The sequence below is a fragment of the Cucurbita moschata genome, unplaced genomic scaffold, assembly GCF_002738365.1.
Source record: "Cucurbita moschata cultivar Rifu unplaced genomic scaffold, Cmos_1.0 Cmo_Scf00002, whole genome shotgun sequence".
Lineage (NCBI taxonomy): Eukaryota > Viridiplantae > Streptophyta > Magnoliopsida > Cucurbitales > Cucurbitaceae > Cucurbita > Cucurbita moschata.
The window spans coordinates 7,152,371-7,163,083 of record NW_019268518.1 but is presented as its reverse complement, the minus strand read 5'-3'; the positions used below and the strand labels follow the sequence as shown (position 1 = coordinate 7,163,083).

Below are 10,713 nucleotides of genomic sequence, written 5' to 3'. Positions count from 1 at the left end.
AAAAAAAAAAAAAAAATGATCTTGGAGATTGTGTAATGCTTACTCTAAAACTATTTGTTTATACAGTAGTAATATTCTTTGTTTCTCTCTTCATTTTCGGATTCCTATCTAATGACCCGGGACGTAATCCGGGACGTGAAGAATAAAACAAATGATTTTTTTCCTTGCTTGATTTTGAAATGTTCTAAAAATTTTATCTATTCCACATCTTTCCTAAACTATAAAAAAATACCAAGTAATTGACAGAAACGGAAAGAGAGGGATTCGAACCCTCGGTACAAAAAACTCGTACAACGGATTAGCAATCCGACGCTTTAGTCCACTCAGCCATCTCTCCCCAAATTGAAAAAGGATAATTACTATGATACATAGTATAAAAAATAGAAAATGAAGGCTTGAAAAAAGCCCTTCTTTATCTCTCTTGATTATCTTTATCTACCCTTTAATTATATGGATATATAATTATATCGATATATATAATTATCTAGATATATCGATGGATATCGATAAAATCGATAAATACTTTTATGAGCAATTCCATTTAGATAAATTAGATAAAGTAAGGGCTCAAAAGAAGAGATATCTCCAATCCTAATATATAAATATTACCAATATATTAAAGATTGCTAAAAATATATATTTCTAAATAAAAAAAAATATAGTACCTCTTTTATTTTATTTCATCCCAAAAGTCCTTGTCATTTTATTTCCACGGCCTGGCCTGGTCAGTACCTAGCCGGGCTTTTTTTGTTCCAATGAATCGTAGATAAAATTATTTATTTTATTTGAAAACACAAAATGTTTTTGAAACAAAAAAAATCGAAACAACAAGAATCATAAGAAGATTTATTATTTGATTCCTATGATACAGAAAAAGATGATATAGAATCAAGGTGCCATTCCTTACTATTATTCTTTATTTTAGTACTTTACTAGAATAGAATTAAAAAACTTGTTAATTTTTTAATTAAAATGAGTCCGTCTGCATGGTGCAGATGTGTGACACCTGAGTGAAGGAGAGATATGGTGTATTCAGATTTCGAATTTTGGTCATGTCTCTCATAATCGCATTTTTCTTGGTAGCGGACTTTGCGATTGTTCGACACTCACTCCCACTGAGTCAGTCAAGCCAATTCAAATTCGCGTCGCCTACAATCGAGCAACGTATTCAGAAAACACGTCTAGATAGTACAAGCAAGAAAGACAACATAGAGGCTTAGATAGTATATAACTTCGGGTAAGAAAATTTGACGATTAGTCGCATCACTATAGTACATTTTATGGCGATTCAAGTTTGACAGACCTAAATGTGATTTCGCCGAACAATCATACAAAATTAATGTAGGAGAGTTACAACTAGTCGCATGCATCTGTTATTTTGAGGCAATTCAAATATGACAGACTTAAACATGATTTTGCTCAATAGTAATACAATTTGGCAGTGACATGAGCATGCGACCATAGACAACACGTCTTAATTGCTTAACTATGTTCATGTTTGTAGTCTTTATAGGTGAGGTCGGGTTGAATCTTGTAAGCAATTGAGGTTGAATCTCGCATGTGTACACACATTTAAATAACAAAAAACACAAACTCCCACTTCGAACTTGTCCAGAATGTTGCCTATATTCATTATGGATTCATGATATTGTAGTTTGTGTGACCATACCCTACACACTCCTTGTCCTCATCACCACGTCCAGTGAATATCCCATCGCATTTTCTGATTCCCTCCCTCTCCTTTTCCAAACTTCAACTCCAAAAACTTGTCTCAGTGAGGTTAATAACTTGGATACACATGACACATACCTTACTCTGTTCATCATCTGCAATACCTTCCCTCTTCTTCAATGGTATCATCCACCATCTCCTTCCCTTGTACCCACTTATGTTTGTTTCCTGAGAAAATCCTTTCTGGGTCATTGAGATGAAGCCAAAAATGTCTCGTTCCCCTGTTTCTTCAAGTGTTTGATTAGTTTCATATGCTGATTGTTTGGTAACTTTAAGGTTTTTGGGTGTTCCAGAGAGGAAGCAGGGATGGCGCCAAAAGCTGATATGTTCTTCTTCAACACAACATGTGTGTGCTGCATCATCGCTTTTCAAATCTCGAAGCAAAAGTGGGGTTAGAAAGTTGAGAACAGCAGGAAGTTGTGGCGGATCTGCAGAGATATGTGAAGGTCAACCGGCGCCATGGCTTTCCACATGGCCAACCAAACAGGTTAGAATTGAATTTAGAAGGCTTCCACGCCACTACACGCTTCTTAATGAATGAAAAAGCAGGGCCCTTTAAGTAAGGTCAAATGCACCAATTTTGCATATGCCTAATTCTTTGGAAATAAGTTTATAAAAACTCTCCCTTTCTCTCTCCCTTTCTCTCTCCCTTTCTCTCCAAATCCCCGCTTTTCTGTTATGGAACCAACTCGTTCTTCTCTACAACTCAATCCCCTTATTGTTTCTCTCTAATCGCTGCACATTTCCAATGCCCAGATCCTTGCTTTGCCCGACCCTTTTTGGTTCATGTCCGTCTACGACCTCCCACTGCGCTCCACTTAACAAAACCCACCATTTCTTCGTTGAAATTGCAGCTTTTTGATCAACACCCACCTCCCAAAATGAAGGGTATGAGTCGTTTCTTCACGATCGGCCTCGTTGCCGCCTGGTACTCTTCCAACATTGGGGTTCTCTTGCTCAACAAGTATTTGCTCACCAACTATGGTTTTAAGTACCCGATCTTCCTCACCATGTGCCACATGACCGCTTGTTCTTTGTTCAGCTACATTGCAATTGCTTGGTTTAAGGTGGTTCCTTTGCAGACCATTCGATCTCGCGTCCAATTCTTTAAGATCTCTGCTCTTAGCTTTATCTTCTGCATCTCCGTTGTGTTTGGCAACATTTCGCTTCGGTATTTGCCTGTCTCTTTCAACCAGGCTATTGGAGCGACGACGCCATTTTTCACGGCGGTTTTTGCTTATCTGATGACCTTGAAGAGGGAGGCTTGGCTTACTTATGTTACTCTCATTCCTGTCGTCACCGGAGTTGTCATTGCGAGCGGGGTATGTACTCTTCTTTTGTTTATTGCTTTGGCTGCCTAATTTGTTATCCCTCATTCAATATTTCTTGTAGGAATACTCCAAATTCTGTGCTTCTTTATGAGAAATTTAATGCGGTTATCTTCGTTTAAGTTGAAAATGTTTGTTTCAACGCTGAAACAGTTCCTCAGCTCCTGTTTGTTGTGTTTTGTTTATTGTGTTCTATGGATAATACCGACATGGGAGCCAACATCTACTGTTTGAGCATGGGGATTTAGGATTTCATATATTTGGACTTTGTTACATAGCTCAACTACACAGCTAGCCGATATCGTTCTTTGTAGGCCTTCTCGCTTCCCCTCAAGGTTTTAAAACACGTCTACTACAGAGAGTTTCCACACTTTTGTAAGGAATACTTTGTTCCCTCTCCTCTCCAACCTGTGGGGCCGCATCCTCGTTGGCACACCACCCCGTGTTTGGCTCTCCAACCAATGTGGGATCTTGCAATCCAACCCTTGGGGGCCCAGCGTCCTTGCTGGCACAACGCCCGGTGTCTGGCTCTGAGACCATTTATAACAGTTCAAGCTCACCGCTAGAAAATATTGTGAGATCCCACATCGGTTGGAGTGGGGAACGAAGAATTCCTTATAAGGGTGTGGAAACCTCTCTTTAACATACGCGTTTTAAAAACTTTGAGGGGAACCCCGAAAGGGAAAGCCCAAAGAGGACAATATCTACTAGCGATGGGTCTTCCCTTCAAGAACTTTCCCTCAAGGTTTTAAAATGCGTCTAGGAGAGGTTTCCTAACCCTTATATGAAATGCTTCGTTTTCCTTTCCAAGGGATCTATAAGTTCAATTAAGCTTTCTATATGTGTTAGTCGTGCAAGCTTTTCGAGTCGTTCTCTAGTTTTGCGTATTGAAGGGTAGATATAATCGGTGGATTTCACCATGTTTGTGCTGTGGCTTATGTCTGTGTTTGCACTTCTTTACTTACTCTAACAGTGTTGCTGTCTCATGTCTTGTATGAAAATAAAGTGGCCATAGAATTTGCCTCTCAAGTTTTCTTTCATGGAACAGAGCGAACCAAGTTTCCATCTATTTGGGTTTCTAATATGTGTCGCTGCTACCGCTGCAAGAGCTCTCAAATCAGTACTTCAAGGCATCTTGCTTTCTGCAGAAGGGTAATGCCTTCTATCTTATATCACTGTAGTTTATGTTTAAACAATGAAATTTCAAGCATCTAATGGTCTCAAACGGGCTCATACAGAGAGAAGCTGAATTCCATGAATCTCCTTTTATATATGGCTCCTATGGCTGTTGTTTTCTTGCTGCCTGCAACACTTTTTATGGAAGATAATGTGGTTGGTATCACAATAGCTCTTGCTAGAGATGATGTCAAGATCATCTGGTACCTTCTTTTCAATTCGTCGCTAGCATATTTCGTAAATTTGACCAATTTTCTGGTCACGAAACACACCAGCGCGCTGACCCTTCAGGTATATTTTCATTCTTTGTTGTATACTCATGCATGTTACTAGTTCCAGTGCTCAACTTTATGTGTTCTTGGCTGATTGAGATCCTAATGTATGAACTCATAGGTTGTGATGAATTTAATTATTTGGTAGATTTGTAGTACTTTCTATTATGTCTGGTGGGCTCTCTGCCTAACATGTGAACCACTTGTTATAGAGGAGCCAGAAATATGGTATATTCAAGTTTCTTTTGTTCTTTAGTTGGTTGTTTCGTTTGTATTTGGGCAAGTCTCTTAGCTGTGGCATGTCCCAAACGGCTTTCTATGAATTGTTCTTGATAGATCTAGCAGCCAGCTAATGAGATGTTTTACATCCAATGAAGTGGGAATGGATTTCGACTCGTAGTTGATCTTTTAGTGTAATAGCCCAACTCCACCGCTAGCAGATATTGTCCGATTTGCCTTGTTACGTATCGCCGTCAACCTCACGATTTTAAAACGTGTATGTTAGGGAGAGGTTTCCACACTGTTATAAAGAATCCTTCGTTCTCTTCTCCAAGGAATGTGGGATCTCACAGTCCATCCCTCTTGGGGACCCAACGTCTTTGCTGGCACACCACTGTGGGATCTCACAATCCAACTGAATGGTGTGCCAGCAACGACGTTGGGCCTCCAAGAGGGATGGATTGTGAGATGTCACATTAGTTAGAGAGGGGAAGGAAACATTCTTGATAAGGGTATGGAAATCTCTCCCTAGCAGACGCGTTTTAAAACTAACAGCGATAAGTAACGAGCCAAAGTGGACGATATCTCCTAGCGGTGAGCTTTGGGTGTCACAAGATATGTTGAATATCGAAGGCTATGTGTTTGGTTGCAGCATTTCTATTAATACCCAAGTCGTATCAATGTCAAGTGTTGGAGGCAGTCAAAGGTTGTAAGAAATGTGGTTTGTTTTGTGTGTGTTCCAGGTACTAGGAAATGCAAAAGGGGCAGTAGCTGTAGTTGTTTCAATCTTGATCTTTAGAAATCCTGTGTCTGTTACTGGAATGTTTGGTTATACGCTCACAGTTATGGGAGTCATTCTCTACAGCGAAGCAAAGAAACGAGCGAATAAGAGTTGACACACCCAAACCTCAATCAATGGCGCCGCCAAGTAGTAGTGGCTAAATTTTTGGTCTTGTTTTGATCTTTTCTCTGCATGTTTTTTTGTTTTTTTGTCTCAGAAGCATAGGAAACCGGCTTGTGTAACTCAGCTTAGGAATAGAAAGTTGAATAAATGACCCAACATCACTGTTGTAACTCAGCTTGATTCTTTCATGATCGGAAGAACGCATTGTATAAGTGGGTGGCTACACACTCTTATTGCTGTTAACATTTGTTATATACTTCATTAATGACAACCATTCATATCTCTCTCGCTCTCTCTGCCAACCCTTTCTTAGTTGTCCGTTTTAGCCTGTTACATATAGCCGTTGGCCTTACGGTTTTAAAATGCATCTACTAGAGATTTGATTTTCTCACCTTTGTAAGTAATGTTTCATTGTCCTTTTAATCGACGTGGGATCTCAAATTCCACCTCCCTTGAGGAACAACGTCTTCGTTGGCACATCGCCCGGTGTTTGGCTCTGATACCATTTATAACAACCCAAGCCCACCCCTAGCAGATTTAAGGTTTCCACCCCGTTCTAAGGAATGTTTCGTTTTTAGGCTTTCGTTCAAGGTTTTAGAACACGTCTACTAGAGAGAAATTTCCACTCTTGTAAAGAATGTTTCGTTCTCATTGTGATCCTACATCGGTTAGAAAGGAGAATGAAGTAGTAGATGCATTTTAAAATAAAACCGTGAGACTAATGCGATACGTAACAAGTTGAAACAGACAATATATGCTAGCTATGAACTTAGGCTGTTACTCGGTATGCACTAGTGGATTTCTTTACATAGGGATGTTCTTTTTTTATAGAACTATGGTCTTCCTAAGGTGAAGAAAGGGTCAGAGCAAGATCAAAAGAAAACACAACGCATAATGATCAAACATGCAAATATGCAAGTCCTGCAAATCTTATACAAGGTTTGCACCTCAAATATGGATCAAATGCAACAATTTGCTCAAATAAACACACGAGCCGAAACAATGGTAAATACATAAAAAAAATAAATAAAAAAAAAATCTTTTCCTTTTCCTTTTTTCCCATCTCGAAACCAGAAAATTTAAAGTTAAAACAGAGAGTTAGGTCCGAGATGATGATATGAGAATTCGAACTTTCAAGCTTCAGGAACCGAGGCAGCATTACGCTTCATGGATGCACACTTGATCAAGTGGTTGTAGCTTCCCTTTTCCTTGAAAAGCTGAGAAAAGTGATGCTTGCAATACAGAATACCCTCTAAGGCTGCATAATTTGATGGGGAAAGAGCACACCCTCCATGAGAGCACTTAAAACACGACTTATGATAGCACTGATTCTCCACTGTTACCTGCAAGTATTGTGAGTACTAAGTGCTCTTTTGTTCATAATAAATGGTTTGTGAGCTTCTCACCAAGTGCTTACCTTCTCCAGTGGATAAACAGTTTTACCACAAGTAGCACATTTGTCTTGAGTACCAGAAAACATGCCAGCAGCTTTGCTAGGTGACCTTGTCTGAAACCAGTGAAGTGGTCACAAGAATCAGCATAATTTTATCTTATCAAGAACAAATTACAAGTGATTACCACAGGAAATTACCAGCTCTGGAGTCTTCTCAGCTGACTTTGCAGCTGTTGGAAATAAAACTCAAGAACCATTAAACATGTGAAACCAAAACTTTTGGGAAGTGAAACATAAAAGTTAAGTGAAAGAAGATAAAGAACATACGTGATTGGAAGTTCTTGTTGAAGTTGCCTGTCTCTTTGAAGAGCTGCTCAAAATGAGGCTTACAATATAGAACACCTTCCATTGAACAATAATTGCTCAGCTGAAGGAAAACAGAGAACAAGGTTAAAATACAGTAGGTAAAGTTCCACTTTTCAAAACATAAAAAATTTTGCTTAGCTACGGTCCAAGTCCACTGCTAGTAGATATTGCTCTTTGCAGTTTCCCTTTCGGGCTTCCCCTTGAAGCTACTAGGAGAGAGGTTTCCACACTCTTATGTTTTGTTCTCCAACTGATGCGAGATCTTACAATCCACCCCCCTTCAGGGCTCAGCACCCTCACTAGCACTCGTTCCCTTCTCCGATCGATGTAGGACCCCTCAATCCACCCCCCTTCAAGACCCATCATCCTTACTGGTATCCACTCCCTTTCGAAGCTCAACCTCTTCACTGGCACATCGCCCGTTATCTAGCTCTAATACCACTTGTAACAGGCCAAGCTCACCGCTATCTATAGACTTTCCCTTTCGGGTTTCCCATTTTTAAAATGGTCTATAGAGAGAGGTTTCCACACCCTTCTAAAGAATGTTCGTTCTCCTCACCAACCAACAACCGATGTGGGATCTCACAACTAAACACCATGCACCGAATTCTAACCATACTTTGGAACCCTTGATCTAGTTTGTGTTTACTTGTGATAGACATCATCAGATGGAAAACTTCAAAAGAACATATACACAACAGCTGTTGAGTTTCAACTGAAGCTGTTGAGCTTAGTTCTCAATTATTGACATGCATCAGAGCTTATGAAATACATATAAAGGAACAAATATATCCTAACCCTTTGGTTTGTAGGCGCATTAGCAATGTTAAGGATCAGAATCCAGCTCAAAGAACACAGAGTAATACCTTTAGAGTTCCTTTGCAATGGCTGCATTTGAAGCAAGACTTATGGTAGGAAACTCCATCAGCAGAGAGCTGCTCCACAGGATAGACAGTCTTCTCACAGGCCTTGCACTTTTGTTGTGTTCCAGTGAAAGACATAGCTAAGCCCTCGGAGTTAGATTAGATCTGAATCTTCTTCACCCAATCAAGATCACAAACAATCCACAACTCTCACAGCTAACGTCCCTTCTTCTCTGTTTCGTTAGATCAAAATCATAACTACGCTAATCGGAAAGAATACAGATACTCCACAATAGATTATAAAAATGTAACGAACAAACATAAATCCAATGCCAGTAAACCCAGAAACACGACCGCTCAAGAACCAAAAAAGGCAACAAAGATCTTAAAAGTATATATTGATCATGATCTAGGAGTTGGGAGATGGAAAATGCGAACGAAATTGAGTTAAAATCACATACCTGAGATCAGAGATTGAAAAGCCGGTGGATCTGCAGAGGACCCAGAAGCGAAATCGTCAAGAGATATTCGAGAGGGAAGAAGGGACGAGGGGGAGAGGGATTGGATTGGATTGGAGCCCTTTTGGGGAAGCGTAGTGGAAGTTTTGTGTTCGAATTTGGGGTAAAGAATTGATCCAAAAGGGAATGAAAAAAAAAAATGAAAGGAAGATTTATTGTTTAATGAATCTGATTACAACGCATTTACAAATAATAATTAAAAGGAAAAAGAAAAGAAGGATGAGGTTGGCAGGAATTGTGTCCCACCATTAATTTGGCTCGTTTCAACGATTGAGTTGGCTTTTAAAACGCGCTTCCTCTAGGCGCCATTGCCATGGATGTTGCCCGTAACCCCACAAAAACAGGCGCCTCTGCGATGGATGTTGCCCGTAACTCCTCAAAAACGGGCGCCTTTGCCATGGACGTTGCCTGTAACTCCTCAAAAATAGGCGCCTTCCCCATGGCTTGTTGGCCGAGGCCCGTAACTTCAAAAAAAGTCAACCGTTGACCCTAACGAACTGGACCCCATCCATCCACATCTTACATGATACGTTCTAAGAAAAGAAAAAAAAAATAATGGATTGTGTTCTTCCTTCCTTAATTTTCCTTCTTTTTTTTTATAATTATTTTAATTATTTTAATTATTTTAATTATTTTCCCAGCTCTGAATCAGACATGTCTACCATACAAAGAAAATGGAAAATACTTATGTTTAGATGACATAATTGTTCTGTATGTTTGAATTTATTGAGCTTTCATTGTATTTTTCGGTTTTGGTATAATATTTATAAGGTTGTAAATTACAACTCAGTAAATAGTCATTATGGTATTTATTATTCTTGGTCTCGACCAACAAGCTAATTAAGAAGAAGATTACGTGTTTATAAATAAAGAAACATTTCCATTAGAACGAGACCTTTTAGACCATCAACTCCGCGATGAATGAATCTGTCTGTGTGTGCTTTGAACCATGGAAGCTCCCATTTTTGCACGAAAAATATGTAAAACATGGGAAGTTTCTCATTTTGGTGTGTTAAAAGAGAGACAGAGACTTGGGACTTATATTAAAAACAACAAGAAAAAGTTGGGATTTGGCTTTCCAATGGAGAAGCTTAAAAAGAAAGTAATGTAAAAGATTATAGAGGTTGAGCTGTTCTCACAAGTTCTTTCTTTTTTTCTCGAACGTTCGCATTCATTCCAAGTATCGATCCCTTATAGATTGAGGATCCATGTTCAGTCGACTTTTTGTCCCTAACAAGTGGTATTACGAACCTTGCTTCAAACCAAAGTCATGTTCGTCTACTATACTCATAGCAAAACGAATGACCTGTTACATATCGTCTTTCATCCCACGCTTCTAGAACCTCCTAAGATAATCCTTAGTTTTTGTAAAGTATTTAGACAAAAGGGTGGCTGCCTAGAATGTGACAGAGAGAGGGAGCAGCTGGGATGTAAGTTTCAACGCAACATAAAATATGGTAAGCGTGTACAAAGCGTAACACATAAAAGAACAATTTCTAACTAAAATGGTGTGCCATTATCATTGTGTAACATGGAAGAAAAGTCGTGTTACCACCACTAGCAGATATTGTTCGTTCTGTTACATATTGTTGTCAACCTTCTGCTTTGGCTCGTTACGTATCGCTGTTAGTTTTACGGTTTTAAAACGCGTATGTTAGAAAGAGGTTTCCACCTTCGTTCCCCTCTCCAACCTATTTGGAATCTCACAACTACCTCCTTGGGGCCAGCATCCTCGCTGGCATACTGCTTGATGCTTGGCTCTGATACCATTTGTAACCGTCCAAGGTCACTGATAGCAGATCGCCGTCGACCTCACGGTCTTAAAGCGCGTCTGTTAGGGAGACGTCTTCACACCCTTATAAGGAATACTTCGTTCTCCTCTCCAACCGACATGAGATCTCACAAAACCAAACCTGGTTGGATTATTTGTTTCACCTAACGTT

At 39.5% G+C, this 10,713-nt stretch overlaps 2 protein-coding genes and 1 non-coding gene across 6 annotated transcripts; 1 reads left to right on the top strand and 2 right to left on the bottom strand.

Moving 5' to 3' along the window:
* Positions 1-249: 249 nt before the first annotated feature.
* TRNAS-GCU lies at positions 250-337 on the bottom strand. Its single transcript has one exon. It is a non-coding gene; the product is annotated as a tRNA-Ser (tRNA).
* A 1,345-nt stretch (positions 338-1,682) lies between these two features.
* Positions 1,683-5,823, top strand: LOC111461815 (probable sugar phosphate/phosphate translocator At3g11320). Of its 2 annotated transcripts, none has more exons than XM_023105490.1 (6): positions 1,683-1,853; positions 2,025-2,218; positions 2,586-3,053; positions 4,108-4,211; positions 4,298-4,526; positions 5,470-5,823. In XM_023105490.1, exons 1-6 carry the CDS (start codon positions 1,799-1,801, stop codon positions 5,620-5,622), a joined length of 1,203 nt encoding a protein of 400 aa, XP_022961258.1. In that variant the 5' UTR covers positions 1,683-1,798; the 3' UTR covers positions 5,623-5,823. The 2 variants fall into 2 exon arrangements, with proteins under 2 accessions (XP_022961258.1, XP_022961269.1); XM_023105501.1 differs by having other exon boundaries at positions 1,686-1,941; positions 2,488-3,053.
* Positions 5,824-6,524: 701 nt separating this feature from the next.
* Positions 6,525-8,932, bottom strand: LOC111461869 (LIM domain-containing protein WLIM2b-like). 3 transcript variants are annotated; one of them, XM_023105586.1, is made up of 6 exons: positions 8,714-8,932; positions 8,256-8,399; positions 7,351-7,450; positions 7,222-7,253; positions 7,048-7,137; positions 6,525-6,973 (listed from the first exon to the last, which is right to left on the bottom strand). In XM_023105586.1, exons 2-6 carry the CDS (start codon positions 8,388-8,390, stop codon positions 6,764-6,766), a joined length of 567 nt encoding a protein of 188 aa, XP_022961354.1. In that variant the 5' UTR covers positions 8,391-8,399; positions 8,714-8,932; the 3' UTR covers positions 6,525-6,763. The 3 variants fall into 3 exon arrangements, with proteins under 3 accessions (XP_022961354.1, XP_022961353.1, XP_022961352.1); XM_023105585.1 differs by having other exon boundaries at positions 8,256-8,510; positions 8,714-8,931; XM_023105584.1 differs by having other exon boundaries at positions 8,256-8,485; positions 8,714-8,929.
* Positions 8,933-10,713: the final 1,781 nt, after the last annotated feature.